Here is a 25796-nt window from a genome sequence, read left to right as displayed (position 1 = left end):
GTGTCCTCACGTAAAGTTACTTAATGGGATGTGGAGTCTTTTCTTCCACCTGTCCTCAAAACAGCTGCTCAGAAAGGGGAAGACTTCTGTAGAGCTCACCCACACACAGCTGGAGAGGTTTGTTGAAGACTTTCAGTTCCCTATCTGAGAGCCACGCCCGAGCCAGGGTTAATGGATAACTTATACTAGTGAGATAGCCAATCTAGAACTGAAATAGAGACAAGGAAGAGTCTCTTGGGTAATATCACTAAGAAACTTCCTGTTGGGTTCTGGGCATGGTGTAATTTAAAGAAAGAAGTTTTTGAGGATATATTACACAAACGTTCACCTCATGACTATGGCATTCATTTGCCACAATGGCACATTGATTATTTACTGAGTACCTGTGTGTAAGGAACCTCACATACTTGGCATATAAATAATCCAGAAAAATGACACGGATACAGTTCCTGTCCTCATGGGGCTCACACTTGGACATAAATGACAGATTTAAATAACTAATCACATAATTTCTTGTGCTTATTGAGATACAGTGTGTTATTATAGTGTGTAGTAAGGAAACAAACCAAAATAAAGAAGACTTCCTTTATGTTGTAACATCTGAGAGGAGCTCTGAAGGACAAGTAAGGACTCATTAGGCAAAGATTAGGAGTAAAACCATTCCAGATGGAGGGAATAGGACATATAAAAGCTGAGGAGATGAATAAAAATTTGGGCATTTGAGGAATTGTAAATGGGAATAATATAAAGCATTTCACAGGGAAATAATGAGGATTAAATGAGATAATGTTATGTGGAAGGATCAAGCAGTATCTGCAATATGTGTGTGTGTTAGTTGCTCTGTCACATCCAACTCTTTGCGGCGCTATGGACTGTAATCATCCAGGCTCCTCTGTCCATGGGATTCTCCAGGCAAGAATACTGGAGTGGGTGGCCATTCCCTTCTCCAGGGGATATCCTTGACCCAGGGAAACCTGGGTCTCCTGCTTTACAGGTAGTTCTTTACTGTCTGAGCCATCAGGGAAATCCATCTGAAATATAGCAGGAGTTAAATGTCTTCCTTTTAGCCCAAGGTCTAATCACCGGGATGAAAGGAATCTGGGATCTACTCTCTAATAGAATTAACTGGGGTCTTCCAACAGGGCTGGACTTCATCAGTGTTTTACAGGTTCTCAGGACTGGACACTTCTTTTTAGTGGTTGCCTTCTTAATGGCGCTACACCTAGATTCTGGGTTTGTGTCTCAGAAGCAGCACTCAAACCTATCAACTTTTCCAGGGTATTCTGACCTGGTGAACTAGTAGGATGACATTCAAGCATAAACAGTAAGTTAATTGTTCAAAGTGGAATTTCTAGCATGCAAAATAATCAGAACCAATCTTCTGCTTTCTGTTCCATTCTTTAAAAAAAAAAAGAAAAAAGATCATACGTTCCTTTGGGACTAGAAATAGGAATTATATAGCTAAAGAGTCATTTTTATTTGTCATTATCACCAAGGCTATAAACAGTGTCTAAGTAGCTTTCAGACCTCTAATGTCAGAAGATTCTGCAAAGATAATTCTAGGCCAGTGTCCTTTCACACTAGAGCTAGCCACTGACAAGTTAAGGACTCCAACAAATACATTTATGACATACTCCCAAAATAATACACAAAAACAAAAAAAAATTGTAAGATACAATCCAGCTGGTGTTAAATATCCTCCCCAAGGTAAGTGGCATCAGTAAGTGGTAGAACAGAAATTTAAAACCAAGTATGTCTTACTGTCAATAGTAAACCTTTCCCCATAATAATAAGCCACCTTCCTCATTTCACTACTGGTATACTTATGGGCAAGTACCATCTTGGGAATCTAATCTTTGCTATCCTTTGCATTATGGGCAAGTACCATCTTGGGAATCTAATCTTATCTATCCTTTGCATTATTTTGTACAGTCAATGGTGTGAGGCTAGAGAACCAGAGTATATCTTTCATAAGCAATGTGGGGTAAAATTTCCTTCTTTGTTTACTTCTCTCTGGGCCTTCCCCACCCACCCATCCCTTCCCCTCCCTGCCCCCAGCCCACATACTCTTCACTCGTGTAGTTCAAATATTGTACTCTTAATTATTACTGAAAAATGAGGCCAGAACTTTTTCACTTTCACTTGCTTCTCTTGCTGCTCTGGTCATAATAATTTATATCTTTTCCCCAAAGCCTCATCTCATTATATCATTGGCTCAAAATCCAGGATCTTGTCATCTGCACCAGGCCTGCATGTGAACAAAGATCCTGGGGTACAGCTCCTCTCAATGTGATGACCTGTAACTAAGAAAATAAGTTATTTGTCTCCTCACCCCCAAACACTCAACCTATGAAAAAGTGATAGAATAATTGTAACGGAACTCCAATTAAAAAAGGAAGAGGGAATGGAGGCATCTAACAGTTGCTGGTCCGTAGCCATAAAATGATCATCAGGAACTATGTAAATGATTGCTTCTGTAATGTTCCAAAGCACCACAGTCATTGGTGGGCCCTCATTATATGTGTTGCCAACTAAGACATTAGAAGGCCATTTTTCTAAAAGCACAGTATCAACTACCTTCATAGATTTTAAAGATAAGCATCTGCCTATATCATCAAACCAATATATCTGCAGAGACTAGAGAGTGCTCCTAGGGAGGAGGAATATTAAATAATTAACTTCATTTTATGAAAGTAAAAGTGTTAGTCGCTCAGTCATGTCCAACTCTTTGGGACCCCATGGACCATAGCCCACCGGGCTCCTCTGTTCATGGAATTCTCCAGGCAAGAATACTGGAGTGGGTTGCCATTCCCTTCTCCAGGGGAGTCTTCCTGACTCAGGGGTTGAACCCAGGTCTCCTGCACAGCAGGCAGATTCTTTACCATCTAAGCCACCAGGGAAGCTTTAATCATTTTGCTTGTAAATGAGTAAAATCAGGCAATAGTTAAAAGAAATCAGCTCTTCATTGAGATGATTTTAAAATTGTTGTTGCTGTCAATCATGTCTGACTCTTTGCGGCCCCATGGACTGCAGCATTCCAGGCTTCCCTGTCCATCACCAACTCCCAGAGCTTGCTCAAACTCATGTCCATTGAGTCAGTGATGCCATCCAACCATCTCATCCTCTGTCATCCCTTTCTCCTCCCGCCTTCAGTCTTTCCCAGCATCAGGGTCTTTTCCAATGAGTCAGCTCTTCCCGTCATATGGCCAAAGTACTGGAGCTTCAGCTTCAGCATCAGTCCTTCCAATGAATATTCAGGATTGATTTCCTTTAGGATTGACCAGTTTGATCTCCTGGCTGTCCAAGGGACTCTCAAGAGTCTTCTCCAACACCACAGTTCAAAAGCATCAGTCCTTTGGTACTGGCCTTCTTTATGGTGCAACTCTCACATCTGTACCTGAGTACTAGAAAAACCGTAACTTTGACTATACGGGCCTTTGTCAACAAAGTGGTGTCTGCTTTTTAATATGCTGTCTAGGTTTGTCAGAGCTTTTCTTCCAATGGGCAAGCATCTTTTAATTTCATGGCTGCAGTCACCATCCACAGTGATTTTGGAGCCCAGGAAAATAAAGTCTGTCACAATAATTTCCATTGTTTCTCCATCTATTTGCCATGAAGTGATGGGACCAGATGCCATGATCTTAAGTTTTCTGAATGTTGAGTTTTAAGCCAATTTCTTCACTCTCCTCTTTCACCTTTATCAAAAGGTTCTTTAAGTTCCTCTTTGCATTCTGCCAACAGGGTGGTGCTTTCAAAAGCAACAGTTTCATATTCTGCTATGCTTCTTACTTTACAGGAAAGCAACCAAGTAGGGCTTAATATTCTAAAAGCTCCTATAGTTAGGATCACTGTAGTTAACATTCAATTACTGAGCTGTACCTAATTTTCTTTAGTTCAACATTTCAGTGATAACCCTTAATTTTTTAAGAAGGCGATCAATTTACTCAATTTCTACCACTCACATCCTGTTTCCTTCCGACACTTAAAACTGGCAGCACTTAACACTTCGACTTTGTTTTAGTACCTAATTAAACATTCAGTTTAACTGAACAAGTCAAAATATGGAAAGTGGTTCTGAAGATGTTCTGATCCTCCTCCTCCCAGTCCCTGGGGATCCAGGATCCAGATCTGTCTTTTTCAACTGTGGGTGATTTTTGACTTCCAGGGTAACCTGGCAACATCTGAAGATATTTTTAGTTCTCACAACGGGGGTTTGAGGGCATCTAATGGTATAGATGAGAGATTCTGATGATTATCCTACAGTGCACAGATAAACCCCCTACAGCAAAGAATTATATGGTCCCAAATGTCAGTAGCACCACTTCTGAGAAACCCTAGCCAAGATGGAATTCCATCTATTATCTTCTATATGGTTGACGCAATATAACAATACATACTTCAAACACCAGTCTACAAATACCATCAGAATCTAATTATTCAAAACTTACAGCCATTCATTCAATACTATTTATTGAGTAACCACTATCTTGTAGGCACTGTAGACAGAAGGAAAGAAAGATAATCACTGTCCTTAAAAATTGTCTGGCAGAGACAGACAACTGACTAAATCCAGGCCCTTGCCAGAAAATTCAGCACTATCTGTTTTCTACTCTTATTAAAAGATTAGCTGAGAGAAATCATAGGCAAAGCATTATTTGAAGGATATGCAGTCCATCTATGGATCCAGGTGGAAGAAGTCCTTCAGTTAAGCTGCATGATATTTGTGTCGTAGTATCTTTAGTCCTTCAAGAATGCCCTCACTAAGCTTCATATTAAAATTATGTTCTCTATTCATATTGAAGAACACTACAAGAAAGTCATGTGAAACACTTTACTAACTTGTCACACAAGTATTCTACATACCATTCAGTACCATCCGTGTAAAACTACATGTAAATTTCTTTTAGAAATTAGAATTGAAATATTTCTTTCTCTCTGGTGACAACTACACAACCATTCCCCTTTAATTCTGACTGCTTCCAAGTGGCGCTAGTGGTAAAGAACCCACCTGCCAATGCAGGAGATGCAAGAGACGAAGGTTCGATCCCTGAGTAGGGAAGATCCCCTGGAGAAGGGCATGGCAACCCACTCCAGTATTCATTCTTGGAGAATCCCCACAGACAGAGGAGCCTAGCGGGCTACAGTCCACGAAGTCACAAAGAGTCGGACATGACTGAAGCTACTTAGCATGCAAATCACTTACAAAGCTAAATACTACCTCAACTGTATCAACTATGTAGACCCTTTCAGCCTGGACATTTGTATACTTTCCCATCCCTAACCCAGCTGGTCTTAACAGGTATTTTTATTTTTCCTACGCTGGATTCTCTGGTTATTTATACTTTACCATCAGTTTATTGCATCTGTTTTGGCCATAAGTTGTCTCCATGTCTAAAAGGTGGTCAGTTATGAAGAAAATTAAACATGAGAAAGAGCGACAAGAAAACAATTACAATAGAACTGCTGTGCTGTGCTGCGTCGCTTCAGTCCGGCTCTTTGCGGCCCTATGGACTGTAGTTTACCAGGCTCCTCTTTCCATGGGATTCTCCAGGCAAGAATACTGGAATGGGTTTTCTTCCCGGGGATCTTCCCAAACCAGGGTTCGAAAGCATGTCTCTTATATCTCCTGCATTGGGAGGTTGGGTTCTTTAGTGGCACCCCAATAGTACTGCTAGACATATGCACTGACTGCTTTCACAGCTTGAATGAAACCCCAATGAAGGCAGCGAGGGTCACAGAAAACATCCTGAAAGAGCTCATATCTGAGCTGAACACCAAAAGACAGACTAAGCGTTACTTAAAAAGATTTGAGGGTGAGGAAATACTGCAGGCAGGAAGTAAAAGCACAGAGATAAGAGAGAGCTGAGTATATTCAGGGAACTGCACGTGCTTTGCTTTTGCCAGAACACGGGGTATTCTGGTGAGCGCTGAGACATGGCACAGAGGAGGAACTTCGGATATCATGCTAAGGACTTTGAACTCTGGCCAAAAAAACATTATTAGAAATATTATAACAGTAAGGAATTTACTGTAATAATCCAGGGAAGAAAAGATGACCCTTACAAACTGATGTCTCTGTCAATTTCCAGACACATCAGACATCTTTAATTAGTAAAATAATTCCTTAAACTAATTAGAAAAGAATACAAATTCTACCCTCACCCTCTCCCCAACAACATTAACCTTTACAACATCACTAGGAAAAGTGGGGTCATTCACCAATAGGTATGAGAGGAACATGTCAATGTTCTTTGGACAAAAATGGAAGAATCCTCATTTCCAGATTCCCCTTCTCCTTTGCATCTGATATTATCTGGACTTACAAGCAGTGATGATAAGAAAAACTAAGGAACTCTGAGAGCTATTCATCTCACTCAGGACAGACAAGAAGCCGTTATGATTTTATGTCTCCAATCGTTCCGATCACAGTTTCTAAAACAGAAATAAAACTCTTCAGTGTCTCTGTCCCTGCCTCGCTTTGTTTCACCGAGATCTGCATTTGCACGTTTGCAGGCTCCAGCAGCAGTTCTGTTAAAAACAGACAGCCAGTGTCGTCCTGAGCACTGAGGTAGGCTTTCCATGGCTGAGTCCCAGCCCGGCTCATCGCGATGGTCTGGATGTTCACGACTTGCAGCGCCATCTGCAGGGTGTCGGGATGGACTGCCCCCTGCCACGGGAACGCCTGCTGATGAGCAACGTTGAGGCTCAGCCAAGTTTTCTCAAAACACTCCGCAGTAAGCTGGTGATTGGGGATGAGCATGAGGGCTCCGGAATCTGGGAGTTCCTGGACCCTCTCCTTGTTCTCTGCGGGAATCAGCGGTCCTACAAGAGTCAGAAAGCTTGTTTAAGAGACGCTCTCAGTCTGCTGGAACTACATTTTTAACTCTAGATTTCCAAAAGTACACAATGTGATTTTTATCTTTGGAGAAATGGCTTAAATAACCAATGGCAATTTTTCTTGTTCACAAAGACGAAATTCAAGCAACAATCTGAAGTTTAGCTGGGGTACTTTACTCTCTACCATAAAGATTTTTCATAACAAGATAGAAAATAAGGATGATTTTTACCTGATGTGGGAAAGGCTGCAGTGTTAGGAAGCTCTGGGCCATGATGTTCTACTCCCTGGCATTTAGAGATGGTTGCCCAGCGGGCTTTGCCATAGACTGGCACCAGAGTGTTGAAGTCCAAGGCCCAGCTGTTCACAGGTCTTTCTGCCTGATCCTCCAAAAGTCTGAGGGAAGGGTCAGATTTAGGGCTACACAGGATCTGCTTTACTTCATTGATGCCCGCTAAGAGGAGGCGATAATAGAAGAGACCTCGATCTCGTACTGCCATGTCCTTTTCTTCCTCTGAGGTAAGATAAAAGATTGAGTTAATTAAAAATAAAAACATTTTTTCTATCCCAGTGCCCACCAGAATAGGAGGGAGGAAACCCTAGGAAATGTTGACATTTTCTCCTTGGGTCTCAGACACAGCTCATCAAACAATGAAAGCTGTGAGAACCTCTATGACTGACAGTGAAAGTGTTAGTCGTTCAGTTGTGTCTGACTCTTTGTGATCACAGGGACTGTAGTCCACGAGGCTCTCTGTCCATGGAATTCTCCAGGCAAGAATACTGGGGTGAGTTGCCATTCCCTTCTCTGGGGGATCTTTTCAACCCAGGGATCAAACCCGGGTCTCCTGCATGGCAGGCAGATGCTTTATCATCTGAGCCACCAGGAGGTATACAGAACTGGCCATGGCAAGTACCCTTCCCTCTGAAGAGCCCACCTATGCAGTACTGTAACAAGCGGCCTAGCATGTCCTGGCACTCAGCCGGGCGAGAGAGGAAGAGGCGCAGCACAGCTGTGAGCAGCTCCATCTTGACAGCTGGGAACGTCTCCGACTTCACCTTCTCTATGAAGTCTTCCAGCACATAAGGAGCATTGGGGATTCCCTTCCCATGGACACCGAGTAACCAGATAAGTGCCTGCTTCCCCTAGGGAGTTAGGGAGTAAGAACAGATGCTTAACATTTGGCTGTCCAAAACATAGGCGAGAGCAGACGGCAGACAGCAGAAGGTCTTGCTTCTCCCCTAGAGTTAGCTAAAAAAGTATATTTTATTTGCTTCAACTTGCATTTATTGCTCTCTACCCCCTACTAAACTCTCTACAACAAATAGGAACGAAATTCTACCACCAAAAAAGGAGACTTATGACTCTCATGCCTATGTTGTTTAAGCAATAAAGATTCCTCAGTTTTGGGGCTTCACACTCCAGTGAAAGTTACTGGAAGATTTCCCTAAGTTACTCCATTAAAGTGGTGACTAACCTAGAGTGCACGTCAGAATTGCCTGCAAGGCTTCTTGAAAGTATATGTGTCCAGGGTTCCCACTTGTGAATATTTGAGTAGACCTGGGATGAAGCCTAAACATTTATAGAAAGTCCACAAATGACTCTGATTTTCCTGCCAGCTGAAAACCCTATGGTCTAAATCTCTCACTCAAAATAATGAATACATTACACGGCAATAATGGTATCAAAATATTTGTAAGGAAACCATAGTTAAATCCTAATGTTTGCATAATTTATATCCCGCCTACACCCAAAAGAGAATCTGAGGTGGCAATTGATTCTAAGAATTCCCGCTTCAGACACTGGACAGAAAGAATAATTAGATTCCATTTCAGAGAGCAGGTCCCAAGCACTTCCCCTTGACCTAGAAGTAAAGGAGAATCATAGTCTACCTCACTATCTTGAATGTTCTCCTCACAGCCGGGCAGGGCCTGACACACAGCTTCCGTGCATTGAGGACACAACCATACCAGGTCCCGGAAAGTCTGCACCACCGCTGCAGCACAGCTCGGGACACAAGAGCATAGGATTAGTGCCTCCGCGTGGGAAGGAATCTTAGAAAAGGCACATGGTCAGGCTGCGGGAATGTCTGCAAAACGGGTGTTGGAGGGGGTGGTCAGTGATTATCCGAGAAAAGTCTGGCATGGGCAACGATTTCCTAAATGAGTGTTGCTCTTCTCAGATTGCCATGAGGATACAAGAATTAATGTATGCAAAGGCACTTGGTAAACTGGAAGGCCATATACAAATGTGGGGGAGTGCTGCTGTTGAATGATGCTCTGAAGACAGTAGAAATGGAGACGCTGGGGCTATGGTGAAGCCCTAAGGACCCAAGCAAGGTGCCAGGTTGTAAAACATAAGAGGACACACAGAGGTGGCACCTGCACGAACCTGAGACTGAGTGACTCTCTAGATACATTATATACATATATATATATTCATATATTCTTTTCTCGTAAGGCTTTTTTTTTTTTTTAGCTGTGCTGGGTCTTCGTTGCTGTGCAGGCTTTTTTCTAGTTGTGGTAAGTGGGGGCTACTCTCTAGTTGCAGTGCATGGGCTTCTCATTGCGGTGGCTTTTCTTGTTGCAGGCCACAGGCTCTAGGTGCACAGGCTTCAGTAGTCGTGGCGCACCAGCTTAGCTGCCCCGCTGCATGTGGAATCTTCTCAGACCAGGGACTAAATCCGTGTCCCTTGCATTGGCAGGTGGATTCTTAAACACTAGACCAGCAGGGAAGGCCTCCATTCTGGCTTATCGCAGGATACTGAATATAGATCCCCGTGCTGTAGAGTAGGACCTTGTTGTTTATCCATGCTCTATATAATAGTGAGTGCCTCCTTAAATGTCTGTATCCTTGGCACCTTTGCATCATTCTAGTCCCAGGTCTGGCAGCCACTGCTTACAGTTGCTGCTGTAAAGCAAAAAGAGGGACAAAGGTGGGGAAATGACAAGCAAGGTCATCTTTAGCACCCTTCATTAGCTATACAACAGCCTTGAAGACTCATGGCAACCGGAAGACTCCCTGCCCTGTTAGGTCTATATGCTCCTCTGGTGGCAACTGATGATGATGAAAAGAAAAGCTTAAACCTCTCATATTCAACAACAAACATATTCTGAGAAACCATCACAAGCCAGGAAATTGGTCCCCCCTCAAAACACACAAAAAAATCCTAGAATGGTAGCTATTACCCGTGGTAATGTGCTCTTGTCGAAGCCCCAGCAACTCTGTTAGAATCTGCACACACTGATCGGTGTAGGTCCTGGCGATGCCACCTACAGAGGAAGGAAAGCAGAATAAGTGTTAAGTCAAATATTAGCACTTCATTCTAAAACAATTTCCTACCAACCAAAAACAAAGAGGACCGGAAACACCTAAAAAAAAAAAAAAAACAAACCCTTGCTTGATGAAATAAGAATTTAAGGGAACTTAGGTAAAAATGAATTCCCTGTTGAACAAGGTTGGAAACTTTCAGAGTGTTTATGTGGCCACCAGTTTGCTGCAGCACACCCGCACAGGAGTATTCCCGCTGCGGACACTTGGCAGCGGCCTCCTGCGATTTCTACTCCCCTCGTTGCTTCCTCTTCTCTGTCCCTAAAAATAGCCATACTTTATTCTATCTAGGAGAGTTCCTTCTCCTCCTTCCCTTGAAGTCCTCCAAAACTGAGCTCCCCAGCTGCTTTCACGTTGTGGCTCACTCTGGCTCTTTAGATTCCAGACACGGTAGTGTGAAAAGGTCTGTAGGCCTTAGGTTTTACTCCATGCTGGTCTATGCAGCACAATACGGAGTAGCCCAGAGTAGAAGCTCAATAAATGATTGTTGAATTGACACAGCACTTTGAGTCAGGAAAGCTGGGTTTTAGTCCCAGTTCAGGAACTATATAAACTTTGGGCAATTGAAGAAACTTTTTGTGCCCGAGTTGCTTCATCTTGAAAACTAAGTTAATAACCACTTGTCTACTTTTCTTGACTGTCTCACAAGACTATGGGAAGATGATCTACAGAAAAGCATTTTTGGTAAGGTACAACAAAAGGCAATATAAATTGTGTTGGACTTCCTAGATGGTCCAACAGTGGATGGGAATCTGCCTGTCAATGCAGGGGACACGGGTTCGATCCCTGTTCCAGGAAGATCCCACATGCCACGGGGCACCTAAGCCCGGGAGCCTCAACTACCCAGCCAGTGCACCAGAGTCCAAGAGCTATAGCTAGGGAAGCCAGTGCACCTAGAGTCCATGCTCCACAAGAGAAGCCACACAATGAGGAGCCTGTGTACCACAACAAAGAGCAGTCCCCACTCTCCTCAACTAGAGAAAGCCTGAGAGCAGCAGCTAAGACCCAGTGCAACCCAAAATAAATAAATAAATGTTTTTTAAAATCAATTAATCAATCATGTTATAGTTTGAATCACCTGTAGTCTATATCCTAGAAAGACATGGCAACACCGGTGTTGACCAAAAGAGCCTTCCTCCTCCACTTATTCGTAGTCACTGACCCATTTTTTTGATGCTAAATACTTTCCCTTGAAAAGATTCATTCCCTTTTGCTTTCTGTGGTTCCCCAGCTCTCTAGCTGTTTGGTGTAGGCTCTCATGATGGAAAAGCAGCAGACACCTACCAATGGCGAAGATGGCGGCCTGCGCGAAGTCCGCAGACACGTCTGTGCAGTACCCTCGAAGCTCCTCCAGCACCTGCTGCACATTCTCGTCGTTCACCAGTTCACATAGCACCTCCACCTTCTGGAGCTTGATGTAGTGGGGCTCCGAATAGGAGCAGAAAAATTTCTTGTAGTGGTTGCTGAAGTGACCCGGCAAGCTGTGCAGGATCTGGCGCACATGGCAGAGGGCAGCAAAGCAGAGCTCTCGGCTCTCGGAAGAACAAGCAGCCAGCAGAGGGCCCTTGACTTGCATGAGCACGTCGGTCTGCACATGGGGGAATTTTTTGGCCAAGATCAGAAAGAGTTTGGTGGCTCCCATCACCACTCCTGGGCTGCTGCTCTTGAGAAAACTGTCCAACAGATTGAGAATGTCAAACAGCTCCTCCTCACTTCGGGGTTGGTAGCGGAGCAGAAAGTTCAAGACTTCAGCCTGGCCCCACTGGTCCAGTTTTGACATTCTACCCCCAAAAGAAAACAAATGGGCTATGTTAGCAACAAAATTAGGACTACCTCCATGCGATTTCTCTGTTACTAGTCATTTGCACATCACAATAATGGGAGAATTCTTAAAAATAGGTTGTACCATAATCGAATTATTCTTTTTATATATTTCTTAAAGTTTATACAAAGTCTTTAAATAACAAGATGAGCTCACAGTACAAATGCATACTCATCTAAGGCCAAAGACATGATTGCTATACCCTAGACCCAGACTCTCTACATTGTAAGATAGTATGTGTGAATGGCTTAGTTTCGGGGACATAGTGACTGCAGGGGACAGAACCTATCCCCGAAGGATCTTTCTGCCATCTCTCTATATTATCAAAAGAAACTAAGACCAAAAAAAAAAAAAAAAGGAAAAAACCCATAAAACTTACAATGAAACATGAGGTAGTTAATGGTTACAGTTAACTTTTTTCTACTGCTCTACAGAAGTTGTTCAAGAACCTCTCCTTCATTCAATACATCAACAAGATCCCACTATGATGCAGAGATGCAGATCTGATCATGATAAAAAGAGAACAGAGGCATCCAAACCGATTTAAGAGATGGTGGGCGATGGGCTTATTGATGACAACACCTCCTTCCTGTTTCAGAATTTCCTCTAGAGACCTCAGGCAGTTCACAACCACAATTGGATCCTGGTCGCGCAGCAAACTATATAATTCATTTACCAGGGCACCATCTACAAAAGAATAAAGATCTCATATAAACAAAAGCTTCAGAATCACGGGACTAGAGTCAGAATGACAGTTCTAGGCAGACAAAGCTGAACTTCTCTGCTATTACACAAAAGTAACAAAGGCAGTAACAATGTACATGGTTAAAAATTGCCATTTCCAGACTATCCTAAGTAGTTGATGCAAAGAATTTCACCTGAACCCCAAAGAAAGAACTTCTTTAATCTCAGAAAATATCAAGCCTTGCATCCTACTTAAAAGAGACACCTAGGGTGGAAGGGAAGTTCAACAGGGAGAGGATATATGAATATTTCTGGATGATTCATGTTGTTCTATGGCAGAAACCAACACAACATGTAAGGCAATTATCCTCCAAATAAAAATAAATCTAAGAAATAAAATGAAATTTTAAAAAAGGGACATCCAATAGAGCCACATTATTATTTTCTACCAAAACGACATAATCTTTTACAAAGTCATATAATGGAAGCACAAATAAATACTGATCATGATAGATTCCATTGAAACTTACCCACTTCGGAGTCTCCATGAAGATTATGCATCTTGGCACAGCCAAGGACTGCTACCCTCCTGACATATGAAGCCTTGTCCCGCAGACCATTGAGAATTGGTTGTTGGATATATTCCTGCACACCAGGCATCCTAAGCAACACATTCTGGAGTCAGCCAGATCCTAAAGGACTAGTGTTGACATAATTTAGCCCCTATTCACTGAACAGAGGGTTTAGTAGATGTTTGAATATGCATTGGTCAGATTCTTCTCAACAAACTCAAGAAAGCTGCTGCCAAACTTAAAAAGCCTCACTTGACTTTTCATGTGGATAATGCTGCACAGGCAAGTTAAAATACACACACATTTAGAAATCTTTAACCATCTCACTGAGAGTAAAGTAGGAAAAAAATCCCTTAATCATCTATATAGTTTTTTAAATCAAAGTAATGGCTGACAACCTGAGTTCAGGTTACAACCACATTTTCCCCAGTACTAAGGAGCTCAAATAAATTGTCACCATTAAAAATCTGCCTGTGACCACATGAACTCATCAGCCACTGACATGCAGGAAGGGAAGAATGTGCTCACCTGAGGCTACACATGCTCCGTAATGCCAGCCCTCGCACCATTGGGTTGGGGTCCGAACAGTCTTTGCACAGTGTATTGATGGCCAGGAGAGCCAGATCTGGTTTCAAGGGAGCGTAGGTACACATGTAGAGATAAACTAACTTCTTCTGAACAATATCTACAGTGGCACTAGCTTTCACCATTTCCATAAAAACACCAGACATGTCCACCCCTTGAGTCATGTGCCTGAAACCAACACACAGCAGGGAAAAGTAAAAAACATATTCCCCAACTCATCACCAACAACCTACAGAAAGCCTTTTACTTATACATGTCCTGGATGGCCAACTAGATTGTGACCTTTTAGAGGGAAGCAACCATGTCTACCTTTTCTATCATATCACACAAAACTTTACACGGCCTGCAATAAACGTTCTTCTATTCATTCAACACACACTTACAGAATTCCTAAGTATTGATACATTCCAACAGCATTCAGCTTTTACATTCCAGGGTAAGTTCTGGGGACATAATCTGAGGAAGGCATGTTCTCAGATCTGAAGGAACTCAAATCGACCAAGCAGGCAGACAAGGACACCTCTAATTACAGAATGACTGATAAGTATTACAACAGAAGGAAGAGATAAGGTGCAATGGGTATCTAACACTGCCAAGAAGTAATACTCGAGCCAAATTAGCAGGAGCTCCAGGGAAGTCTAGTAGATAGGTAATGATGCATACTGTAAGGCATGTGGACATGAGCAAGAATGGTATGTTCTTTTGACAGTCTGAAGGTAGTTAACAGGGTTTTCCTTGGATGTTATGGTAAGAAATTTAGACTTTATTCTGTAAAATCACAGTCTGAGAAACTGTGATCTCCTATAGGAATTTGAGGGGATGTCTGTTCAAAATGCAGATTCCTGGGTTCCATCCCACCTACTGAAATCAGAATTCCTGGATTGAATGAAATTTTTACATTTTCTTAAAAAGCATTAAAGAAGCATTAAAAAAGCATTAAAATTTTAAAAAGCATTCTTAGAAACTTCTGTACATGCTAAAGTTTGTGATACAAAGTTTGCTACAGGCAAGAGGTATATTGTCAAATTCATATATTGGAAAATCACTCTAACTGAAATGAGAGCAAGATGACCTAATACTCTGCTGTTGTTTTAGTCACTCAAGACCTGATACTTTGTTGCTCTTTAGTTGCTAAGTCATATCCGACTCTTTTTGCAACCTCATGGACTGTAGCCTGCCAGGCTCCTCTGTCCATAGGATTTTCCAAGCAAGAATCCTGGAGTCGGTTGCCATTTCCTTCTCTAGGGGATCTTCCTGACCCAGGTATGGAATTGGAGTCTCTTGCATTGGCAGCGGATTCTTTACCACTGAGTCAGCAGGGAAGCCCTGACCTACTCTTAAACTATGGTAATTCTTTTTTATAAAGAAACCAGAACAGCAGTGCCAAGTTTTTAAAAAGAGGATGGATATTTAGAACCATAAGTCCATACCACCTGACTTGAGCAGTGAAGATCAGGTGTCATCAAGACTGACTCCCACACTTGGTCAGCTGGGTGGTGACATTTATCAACACAATACAAGCAGAAGAGCAGGTCTGGGAAGGTGGAGGGAAGAAAGCAGGTGCTATTTTGCATGTCTTTGAAGACATATCCAGGCAGAAATACCAAGCAAGCAACAGGATGTGTGAGTCTGAGGATAAAAAAGGACGTCTGTACTAGATATAGATCAGCAGTACAAGGTCAAGATATGGATGAAACCACCCAACTGAGTAAAAGAAGCAAAATATGCCCCACAGGGGAGACTTAGATGTCATTCCAGAGAAGCAGAAAGACCAAACCATACAACTGCCATGCATGAAAGTTTATTAATTCTTTCTGCGCAGCCATGGGGAGAGAGGCCTGGTGGGGACGGCAATGGGGAAATTAGGGCGTTAGGTGATACCTAATCACTCGCTGGATGACACTCCGATAGCGCAGCCTATCAGCCTGAATGTGAGGATTACACAGAGCCTTCTTCAGCTCCTTCACCACGTCCTCGGAGCCAAGGTACGGCATGTTCTCCAACAGTCACGGGGCAGTTCCCACAGATCCCTAGGGAACTCGGGCTCCTTCTAGCCCTGATGTGAGGACCTGGGTAAAGGAAATGTCAGTCAGTGAAGGGACAACAGGCGCGATCTTGCCCCAGCCTTGTCTTCCCCAAGGCCCGCAACCAGGACCTAGCATACTCAACTTCAACCCTCTTGCTTCCGGGAGAGGCCCACCCGAGGCTTTGCGGTTCTATCCCGGGACCTGCAGGCTGGTTCGCTCCGCCCACAAAACTCTGCCCAACCTCTAGGTCCTCGGCCTGATTTCCAGCCCCGCAGCCCACTGTCCGTGAACCCCTCCCTCTCCAGTTCCAGCCTTTCTCGCGCCTCCACGCGGTTGCCATCACCTAGAGGCCCAATCAAGCTCTCTGCGGAAGTCCCGCCTCCTCCAGAGGGACCGCGTAGAGCGGCTGCCAATCACCCTCTCCCAGGGAGCGCCGAGCGCAGCCTGGATCCCGACCTTTGGGTGCCCTTCCCCCAACCTCTCACCTCCCGGCGCAGCCGCGCGGCTCCCTCTGGTGGAGCTGCTGCGGGCAATCGGAAGTTGGCTACTTCGGCCTGTCTCCGCCCAGCAGCGCGCGCTTTGAGTGCCGGGCTTTGGCCCCTGGTCCTGCGCGTCCGGGGGAGTGGCGCTCAGTTGGGCGCCTTCTGCGGTTTGAGATTCCACCCAAACTCCTACCAGCAAGGTCACTTCCTTCTTTCTGCCCAGTCTAGCCATTCATTCCCTCAGTGGGCTGGCTTTTCCTTACGGTCTCTAGCCCTGTTCTTGCCCCAGCATGTTTTTTTTCAGGGCGGCATGGTAGGAGCCTCACACAGGAACTCTGTTCCCATAAAGAACCCACTGGTGACTCGAACCCCGCCACCATGAATGGGGTCTTGATCCCTCATACGCCCATCGCGGTGGACTTTTGGAGCTTGCGCCGGGCTGGCTCCGCCCGACTCTTCTTCCTGACCCACATGCACTCGGACCACACCGTGGGTCTGACTAGCACCTGGACCCGGCCCCTCTACTGCTCCCCAATCACGGCTTACCTCTTGCACCGTCACCTACAGGTATGGGGGGTTGGAGTCGGCCTAGGAGAATTAGTCCTGGCATCTGGGTGGGGCCTTCCGATCTGTCAGTCCTGGAGTCATAGATTTGTGGCCTGGAGAACTGATTTTTACCAAAGCGACAGTTTTGGGGAACCCAGAAATGCATATTAAACCCAGAACAAGAGTGGTTTCCAACTGGCCGGCTTGGGATGTTTCAGCGATAAAACTGGGGAGGACTTCTAGGCCTGTCAAGGAAACTGTTCCTACCTCTAAACATAAGCTAGGCCAGTGTTTTCCCATCTTGGCTCCTAAGAATTCATCTAATGTTCTGAGTAAATAGATTCTTCAGTGCCTCCCTCCTCCCGCATTTGAATCAGTAGACATAGCTGATGCAGGTCCTGGAAATCTGGCTGGAATTTTTTTAACAGGCACCCCCCAAGGGCTTCCCTGGTGATTCAGACGGTGAAGAATCCGCCTGCAATTCGGGAGACCTGGGTTGGATCCTGGGGTCGGGAAAATCCCCTGGAGAAGGACGTGGCAACACACTCCAGTATTCTTGCCTGGATAATTCCATGGACAGAGGAACCTAGTGGGCTACAGTCCATGGGGTGGCAAAGAGTTGGCCATGACTAAGTGACTAAGCACAGCACTCCAAGGGATTATTATGGTTTGGAAAGTTGAAGAATGGTTAAGTAGACTTGCTTTCTGGACTCAATTTAGCCTTTTAGGAAGGATGGGGTAGAGAGAGGGAGGAGGAAGAGAGGACTGTGATCCCTATCACAGCTTCTGATCCAGGGAGGTATCAGGGAGGGGCGTCTGTGTTTCCTGGGATGACCTGCTGTTTCTTCAGGTGTCTAAGCAGTGGATCCGAGCCCTGGAGGTTGGTGAGAGCCATGTCCTGTCTCTAGATGAAGCTGGACGAGAGACCATGACGGTCACCCTCTTGGATGCCAATCACTGCCCGGGCTCTGTCATGTTTCTCTTTGAAGGATACTTTGGAACCATCCTCTACACAGGTGGGCTTCCAGAGGGCTCCTTCCCACTTTCCCAGCCTAAACACTACTTTTTTTTTTTTTTTTTTTACCAAGCCCCATGGTTTTAAAGATCCTAGTTCCCCAACCTGGGATTGAACCAGTCCTGGCAGCAGGAAGCACTGAATCCTAACCACTGGACTGCCAGGAAATTTCCAACATTACTTTTCTTGAGTTGTTTTGACTCATAGTAGAAGCCTGGAGGCCTCCTAGCTTCATGTCACATGAGCAGAATGATCCTTTCTCAATTGATTTTTCATTCTTTAAGGGTACAGACTTTGCAAAGAGTACTGAAAATGCAGAAGCACAATGGAGACATTTCCACAAAGAAACTCTGCTACATTAGATCACTGCTAGATTTTTCCAAGGTGCTAGGTTTTTTCCAAGATGCCAGTAGGCAAATGCCCATCTGCTGTTGGAATTGGGAGAAGCTTGTCTTCTATGCTTTTGTCTCTGACTATGCCTCCCATATTTTTTCCCCAGGTGATTTTCGGTATACACCATCTATGCTGAAGGAGCCAGCCCTAAGACTGGGGAAACAGATTCATACCTTATACCTAGACAATACCAATTGCAACCCAGACCTGGTTCTTCCTTCCCAAGAAGAAGCTGCCCACCAGATTGTTGAACTCATTCGAAAGCACCCACAACATAACATAAAAATTGGTGAGGGTTTTCCTTTTTCTCTCACTCATGGAACTAGTGAATCTAGGTTCTTTGGGGGTTCTCACATCTTTCATGTCTTTGTGCAGATCTCCTTTTCTCCATGAAATCTGCCCTGACCTTATTATTTAAAAATACATCTCTGCTCCCACATTCCCAACCCCAGATCGCCTAAGTCAATTCAAGTTTTTCATTTTTTCATGGCACTCAAGTTCCCACATACTTCATGTTTTCCTGTTCTATTGCTTATTGTTGATTGCCTATCCCCATTTCTGCCACACACGCATTTATTCCTTGAGAGTATGGTTGGAGGTGGGAAGAAGTCTTACATGTTTGTGGAACAGAGAAGAAGCCGTGTGACAGGCGCATAGTGGTTGAGGAGGCTGGAAAGGCAGGAGGGACTGAAGTGCCTGTAAGCCACTTTGCACTTGATCCTAAATCCAACCATTGCTCTTAGGTCAAAAAGCTATTGAAGAGTTTTAAGTAGGAGAGGGACACTATTGCAGTAATCACCTTATAATGTATTCCATAGTTTATGTATTTATTGTATTTAGTTCTTATCTGTCTCCCCCTGCTAGAATGGAAATTTCACAATGAACAGGCTCTTAGTTTCACTTGATGGATATATGCCAGATGCCTAGATTAATGCCTGATAGAGGAATTTGATAAATATTTGTTAGAAAGTGAATGCAGTTTATCAGAATGTAGATGCTCAAGTGAGTGTTATGCTTACAATTAGATACATTGAAATCACAGCTGTCTGCTTGTGATTTTGTAGTTCTACAAGAGTACAAAACATTTGGGGATTCTTGGAATTGCCTTTTGAGATAGTTGATGAAAATCAGTTTTTATTTTTTTTAATGTAATAGATTTAATTCCAAATACCTTTTTAAAAATTTTTTAATTTATTTAGCTGTGATGGGTCTTAGCTGTGGCATATGGGATCTAGTTCCCTGACTAGGGATTGAACCCAGGCCCCCTACATTGGGAGCATGGAGTCTTAGCCACTGGACCACCAGAGAAGCCAAATGACTTTTTTGATTGTTTCCAAAATTGTAATAAATCCACAAAAGGAAGAAGATTTGCCATCATGATGAATATTTTAGAAGGATATGCTCCAACTCTGAAAGGAGTTTCAAAATAGGCTTAAACAGAGGCATTGAAAACAAATTATATACCTTCCAGAGTGACACCAAATTGATGGAGAGATATTCTCTTTCAGGATTGCTTGACTTCACGAAGAGATACCAGTCCTAAGTCTTCTTGGAGTTTTTAACACAGAATTTTCCTAGAGAAGCATAGCTGGCTAGGAGGGTAATCCAGAAGGGCTTGATTAATTTTTCAGATATACAATAAGCCCATACTATGTGTCAAATATTCTGATAGGCAGTGGGAATAGAAAAATGAATAAAATATGAGGGCTTAAATTCTAGTAGTAAAGGACCTAGAATAGGTTCTTTTTAAAAAGGGTGAGGGGGGATAGGGAGAGAGAAATCAGCTGCATTTGTGCCCAAAGAGTGAGATTTTGAACCATGATGAGGAATAAAGTAGATATAAAGGAAATACAGATTCTTAAAAGGAGGTCACAATCTGACTGTAGACTTGAAATACCTTCAGAAAAATTCTGTGAACAACTGCTTAAATAGTATCTCCTGTATCTGTTACCATAAGCATTATCCAGATTCAGGCCTCTGTTTCTTTCTCTCTAAGTACTATTTGGACCTTCTAACTGATTGTTGTTTATTTCACAGTGCTAAACACTTGGTAGGTGCGTTCCTTTGCTGAACTGAATGAATCAGTGGATTCTGTGTTAAATCTCTCCCTACCCCATCCTCCATATGTGCTCAGTCCCATCCCACCCTCTGTGACTCCATGTAGCCCGCCAGGCTCCTCTGTCCATGGGATTCTCCAGGTAGGAATCCTGGCATGGGTTGCCATTTCCTCCTCCAGGGGATTTTCCCTACTGCCTGCATTTCCTAGATTGGCAGGTGGACTCTTTACCACTGAGCCACCTGGGAAGCCCCATCCTCCATATACCTAGCTCACATGCACCTCCTTCCTGATATACAAACAGGGGATAGTCCCATTAATTTTGTGTATTTTTATTAAACACTTTGTTGACTTATTAGGATTCCCCCATAGCTTCATTAAGGAGGGCATGGCAACCCAGTCCAGTATTCTTACCTGGAGAATCCTCCATGGCCAGAGGAGCCTGATGAACTCCAGTCCTTGGGGTCGCAGAGTCGGACACAACTGGGTGACTAAGCACGTAGCTTCATTGTGGCTTCCCTGGTGGCTCAGTGGTAAAGAATCTGCCTGCCAGTGCAGGAGACACGGGTTCAGCCCCTGTGTCAGGAAGATCCCCTGGAGGAGGAAATGGCTACCCATCCCAGGATTCTTACCTGGGATATCCCATGGGCAGAGGAGCCTGGCGGGCTACAGTCCCTGAGGTGTTACAGAAGAGCTGGATGTGATTTAGCAACCGAACAGCAACTACAGTAACATAGCCTCATTGTCTTCCTTTGTTAGTTTCCCCAATCTCTTTAACATTATTCAGGACTCTACAGCCTGGGCAAAGAGTCGCTGCTGGAGCGTCTGGCCCTGGAGTTTCAGACCTGGGTGGTCCTGAGTCCTCGGCGCCTGGAGTTGGTACAGCTGCTGGGCCTGGCAGATGTGTTTACAGTGGAGGAGAAGGCTGGCCGCATCCATGCTGTGGACCACATGGAGATCTGCCATTCCGCCATGCTGCGTTGGAACCAGACCCACCCTACCATCGCCATCCTCCCCACCAGCCGGCAGATCTACCGCTCCCACCCGAATATCCACGTCATCCCTTACTCTGACCACTCCTCCTACTCGGAGCTCCGTGTCTTTGTCGCAGCCCTGAAGCCTTGCCAGGTGGTCCCCATTGTCCGGCGCCAGCCCTGTAGGGACTTCTTTCAGGACAGCTTGAGCCCCAGCCTCTCTGTGCCCCTGATTCCAGACTCTGTACGGCAATACATGAGTTCCTCCTCCAGAAACCCAAGTTTTCTCTGGCCTTTTTTAGAAAGGAAGCTCAAGAGGCTGAGAACCCAGGGTGTCGTGTTTGAATCCCTTGAGGAAGATGCTGATCACTCTCAAGCAGGCAGGGACTCGAAGACCAAGAATGAGAACCTGGCGGGGAAGCTTGAGAAGCAGCCGTCCCACCATCCTTTGCAGATCAAGAAGCAGTCGTTCCCAGATGTCTGCAGCCGAGAATGGGAGGGGGCAGTCCCTTCCTCTGAGTCCCAGAAGATGGTGACTGTATTAACTACCCCTTCGGGTTTTCCAGTCCACTTAAGGTCTACAAATGAGAAATTTCTTTCTCCGAAAACTGGGGAGGAAATTGGTATAGGGTCCTACTTGGTACCCGTGGGAGACAGTGTGGCCTCAGCAGCCACAGAGAACCAGAGAGCCTGGATGGGCCAGGATTCTCCCCTGTCTCCCAGCAGCGAGGCTGCCCCTCTTCTGGCTCCTGAGCTCAGGGACCTGGCACTCAAATACCTTCTGACTCCAGTGGACTTTATCCAGACAGGATTTTCTCCCAGGATCTTCGACCAGCAAGTGGAAAAATATCATAAACTCTTGAGTACAGATGGGAGAGTACAGAATGACAACCTTGTTTGATCCAACTCTGCACTTTTTTTAATTCATCAAGAGTTGTTTATTTTCAAAGTTAGCACTCTTTGTATTTCCACCACTAAGAAATGGGCAGTACCACAGCCCTACTGTACTTTTGAAGATAGTGGCAGATGGCTTATTTGGGGGCCTTACTTTTCTGTGTTACAGGCCCACCCTGTAACAACACTTCTCAAGGTGTGTTCATTGGACTCCTGGTGCTTATGGAATCCTTAGTTCTCTGACTGACTGGTGTTTAAGAAACACTTTCCATTCTAATACCTTTACAGTATTTGTGAGCACTTAAAGGTTTTGAGAAGTCCTATAGGAACTTAATCTATTTAACTTTGTTTAGCCCAGTATTTCTGTAACCTTTTTGAGCATGTAGTCCTCTTTTGTGACTGCAGAGAGAGATGAAGGGTCTTTTCAGAAAGGACCAGTTTATTCCCACTGTTTTGCATGTCATGTGTCATTCCCCAGGTCCCCTTCTGTCTCTTCCTAGATGAAAGCTCCTAGGTAGTTCTGTCTTTGATTCAGGAACTGTGGGACAGGGAGACAGAGTGGTGACCCAGGCAGCATGCTCCAGTCCTGAATGTCACTGACCCCATCTAAGTCACTTCCTGGGTCTGCCCCAGGGAGGGAACAGGAAGTGATGAACGTCCTTAGAAAAGTGGAGAAAAATTCCACCTCTCCTCCATGAGAGTTTGCAGTTAGTGTCCCTGGGGACCTACCTGGAAGAGAGCCAGCTGGGGGGACTGGACGCCCCTCACCAAGGCAGTACCTGGAACTCAGCCGACAATTAGGCTGAGGGTTAGAATGGGCCTCTCAGCCACCTGGAGGCCCCGACTGTTTGGCAAAATAAGGTTACAGAGATCAAATATGCTGCCAGGTAGTCCTGATTGGTCACATAGCTGGGATCCTTGCTGTCCCCCCTTCCACTCTGTGTCTCCCCTCCCCCATCCTCAGGTTGAGAGCCAGAGGACACAGCCTGTTGGTTTTAGTATCCAGGGCAGAGACCAAGAAGCCAGCTGGTGGAAGGGGTGGGGGTGTGACGTTCTGCCCTGTCCTTCTGCTCACAGTCTGACAAAATGCCAAACCAATAAGCAGGACAGCAGACACCATGGTCTCAGAGGGTGCAGGCATGTGGAGCCGGACACATGGATAAAAACTGTTTCACAGTGGAGCTCAAACCTTCCCAATGAAGAGGCCTGTGTTTCTTTTCCAGGGGGCAGGAAATTGTCTACTTCTGGAGGAAGATATGAAGAGTTTAGAAAGCAAAATAAGGCCTTTCTCTAGGGCAACCTGTCCACAGTTGTTTTGTCAGTGACCTTCACTGCAACCCTGCCGTGGGCCTGCCAGGAACCATACTGGTGAGGCATGTGGGGCAGCAGGGGACGTGGGCGCTGTCCTGGGCGTGAGTCCAAGGCACCTGGGCAAGTAGAGATTCCAGGCTTCCATAACAGAGCCTCAGTTTCTCATCTGTAAACCAGCCATGGAGATGCTTGTGTGTGTGCGCTCAGTCGTGTTTGACTCTTTGCAACCCCATAGACTGTAGCACCTGTCCATGGGATTTCCCAGGCAAGAATACTGCAGTGGGTTGCCATTTCCGTCTCCAGGGGATCTTCCTGACCCAGGGATCGAACCCACATCTCTCATGCATTGACAGGTGGGTTCTTTACCACTAGGGCTACCTGACCTCTCCTGACTGCTATGGAGCTTAGATAATTGGTCACATTCCTAGCTCAGTGCCTCCCACATGGTGGGTATTTGAAATATTGGTTCTCTTAGCCTCTGGTTCTTAAAAAAATTATTCTCTGATAAAATAAACTGGAAGTCATAAAATAGAAAGAAAAAAATCAAACTTCTTCCATGTGGATCAATTGTCTTCTAGTCTTTTTCTGTGTGTGCAAATATATTAAATGTACAATTTTTTCCAAATTGGGGTAATACTGTATATAGTTTTATATCCTGCATTTCACTTTATTAATATCTTAAGCACTTTCTCATACAAAATGTCATTTTAATAGTTTTATAATACCCTATTATGGGTATACATTAATTAAACTATTTGTTTTATTTATCATTTTGTGTGCTCTTTTTTCCACAGTTATACATATTGCAATGAATATCCTTATGCATATATCATGGCATTAGTGTTTATTTTCTTGGAGTAAATTGCTGGAAGTGGGATAACAGTTTTAAGGTTTTTTAATTTAGTTTATTGAAGTGTAGTTGATTTTCAATGTTCTGTGAACTTCTGCTGTACAGCAAAGTGATTCAGTTATACATATATATACATATGGTTTATTACAGGATATTGAGTGTAGTTCCCAGTGCTGTACAGTAGGACCTTGCTGTTGATCCATTCTCTATATAGTTTGCATCTGCTAATCCCAGCAGTTTTAAGTTCTTGATGCAAATGGTGCCTAGTTGCCCTCCAGAAAGTTTCCTTACTACCTTTTCTGCAGAAGAGGATAGCAGTAAAATGCTATGAAAGGGCTTCCCTGGTGGTTCAGTGGTAAAGAATCCACCTGCCAATGCAGGAGATGAGGGTTTGATCCCTGGGTCAGGAAGATCCCACACGCCACAGAGCAGCTAAGCAACTCTAGAGCCTGTGCTCGAGAGCCCGGCAGCCAACAACTGAGGCTGTGTGCTGCAACTGTTGAAGCCTGTGGACCCTATAGCCCGTGCTCACAACAAGAGAAGCCACTGCAGTGAGAAGCCTGCACACAACTAGAGAGTAGCCCTGACTCTCTGCAACTAGAGAAAAGCCCACAGGCAGCAATGAAGACCCAGCACAGCCAAAAATAAAATTTAAAAATGCCACGAAGACTCATTAAGTTCAAATGAAGTTATTAGGGTGGTAGATGTCAACACGTGGAAAATCATCTTCCGTACTTAATAAATATTTACTAAACTATGTGGGCAAGGTTTAGACTTCATCTGGGAGCCTCTAGCTGTCTCACTTCTGTGCTACGCAAAGGTGGCTGGGAGAGATAAGGTAGTCTTCAGTGCAAGGGCCCCCAGATGGGAGTTATCTTCTAGCAGCGAGGACACTGGTCCACTCTTGGCACATGCTGTGTCACGCGTATTCCTTGAAGCGGGATCTATATGAATTCAGATGGTGGGGGGAGGGTGAGAAGCGAAGGGCTTTGAGAAATGGAGTTGTCGGTAGCATGTCTGTGTATTAACAATGAGAAGATTCCATACTATTCTAAATCAAATTTTCTGGCTTATAATAGAGATTGGCAGTTGTATTATTTGATTTCTCAACACTCTCAAACAAAAATGCTTCAATGCATGTATCTTTAAGAAGCCAATTTATTTTTAGAATCTAAGGATGACCCCATTGATCTGTGAAGATCTTGCAATTAAGCTTCAAGTTACTGGGAGAAAGAAAGTTCCCTAGAGATCAATTAGTTATTTGCTTCATGATCTGTGGGAAAACTTGTACTTTTCCACAAGGAGACTGACAGTGATTTAAGTCCCTTTAGGGAAGAAAATCTGCCTGACTGGCCTGGGGCAACCATCTCTTACACGTGACCCAGACTGCCCTTTGTGGTAGGAAATAGAAGATAAGTGAGT

At 44.3% G+C, this 25796-nt stretch overlaps 2 protein-coding genes across 4 annotated transcripts; one reads left to right on the top strand and one right to left on the bottom strand.

Moving 5' to 3' along the window:
- Positions 1-2071: 2071 nt before the first annotated feature.
- Positions 2072-16171, bottom strand: AP4B1 (adaptor related protein complex 4 subunit beta 1). 3 transcript variants are annotated; one of them, XM_065906721.1, is made up of 11 exons: positions 15982-16171; positions 15708-15895; positions 13770-13994; positions 13200-13330; positions 12525-12672; positions 11448-11944; positions 10022-10105; positions 8726-8829; positions 7771-7978; positions 7068-7349; positions 2072-6822 (listed from the first exon to the last, which is right to left on the bottom strand). In XM_065906721.1, the coding sequence occupies exons 2-11, from the start codon at positions 15818-15820 to the stop codon at positions 6395-6397; spliced, it is 2220 nt and encodes a 739-aa protein (XP_065762793.1). In that variant the 5' UTR covers positions 15821-15895; positions 15982-16171; the 3' UTR covers positions 2072-6394. The 3 variants fall into 3 exon arrangements, with proteins under 3 accessions (XP_065762793.1, XP_065762776.1, XP_065762784.1); XM_065906704.1 differs by having other exon boundaries at positions 15996-16171; XM_065906712.1 differs by having other exon boundaries at positions 16027-16167.
- Positions 16172-16473: 302 nt separating this feature from the next.
- Positions 16474-24291, top strand: DCLRE1B (DNA cross-link repair 1B). Its single transcript, XM_065906680.1, has 4 exons — positions 16474-16902; positions 17732-17897; positions 18396-18578; positions 21133-24291. Exons 1-4 carry the CDS (start codon positions 16714-16716, stop codon positions 22218-22220), a joined length of 1626 nt encoding a protein of 541 aa, XP_065762752.1. The 5' UTR covers positions 16474-16713; the 3' UTR covers positions 22221-24291.
- The last annotated feature ends 1505 nt before the right edge of the window (positions 24292-25796 follow it).

This window comes from Muntiacus reevesi, chromosome 1 (genome assembly GCF_963930625.1).
Source record: "Muntiacus reevesi chromosome 1, mMunRee1.1, whole genome shotgun sequence".
NCBI classification, from domain to species: Eukaryota; Metazoa; Chordata; class Mammalia; order Artiodactyla; family Cervidae; genus Muntiacus; species Muntiacus reevesi.
The sequence above is the reverse complement of the archived record's forward strand: the minus strand, read 5'-3'. Positions and strand labels throughout refer to the sequence as shown.

Excerpts from the sequence above, each read along its gene's own strand:
- AP4B1 (XM_065906721.1), bottom strand. The coding sequence starts at position 15,820 with ATGCCGTACCTTGGCTCCGAGGACGTGGTGAAGGAGCTGAAGAAGGCT. Across the intron at positions 8,830-10,021 it reads ACAAGAGCACATTACCACGG|CGGTGGTGCAGACTTTCCGG; the intron begins GTAATAGCTACC and ends GCTGTGCTGCAG. Across the intron at positions 7,979-8,725 it reads AGAACATTCAAGATAGTGAG|GGGAAGCAGGCACTTATCTG; the intron begins GTAGACTATGAT and ends CTAACTCCCTAG.
- DCLRE1B (XM_065906680.1), top strand. The coding sequence starts at position 16,714 with ATGAATGGGGTCTTGATCCCTCATACGCCCATCGCGGTGGACTTTTGG. Across the intron at positions 16,903-17,731 it reads TCTTGCACCGTCACCTACAG|GTGTCTAAGCAGTGGATCCG; the intron begins GTATGGGGGGTT and ends CTGTTTCTTCAG. Across the intron at positions 18,579-21,132 it reads ACAACATAACATAAAAATTG|GACTCTACAGCCTGGGCAAA; the intron begins GTGAGGGTTTTC and ends AACATTATTCAG.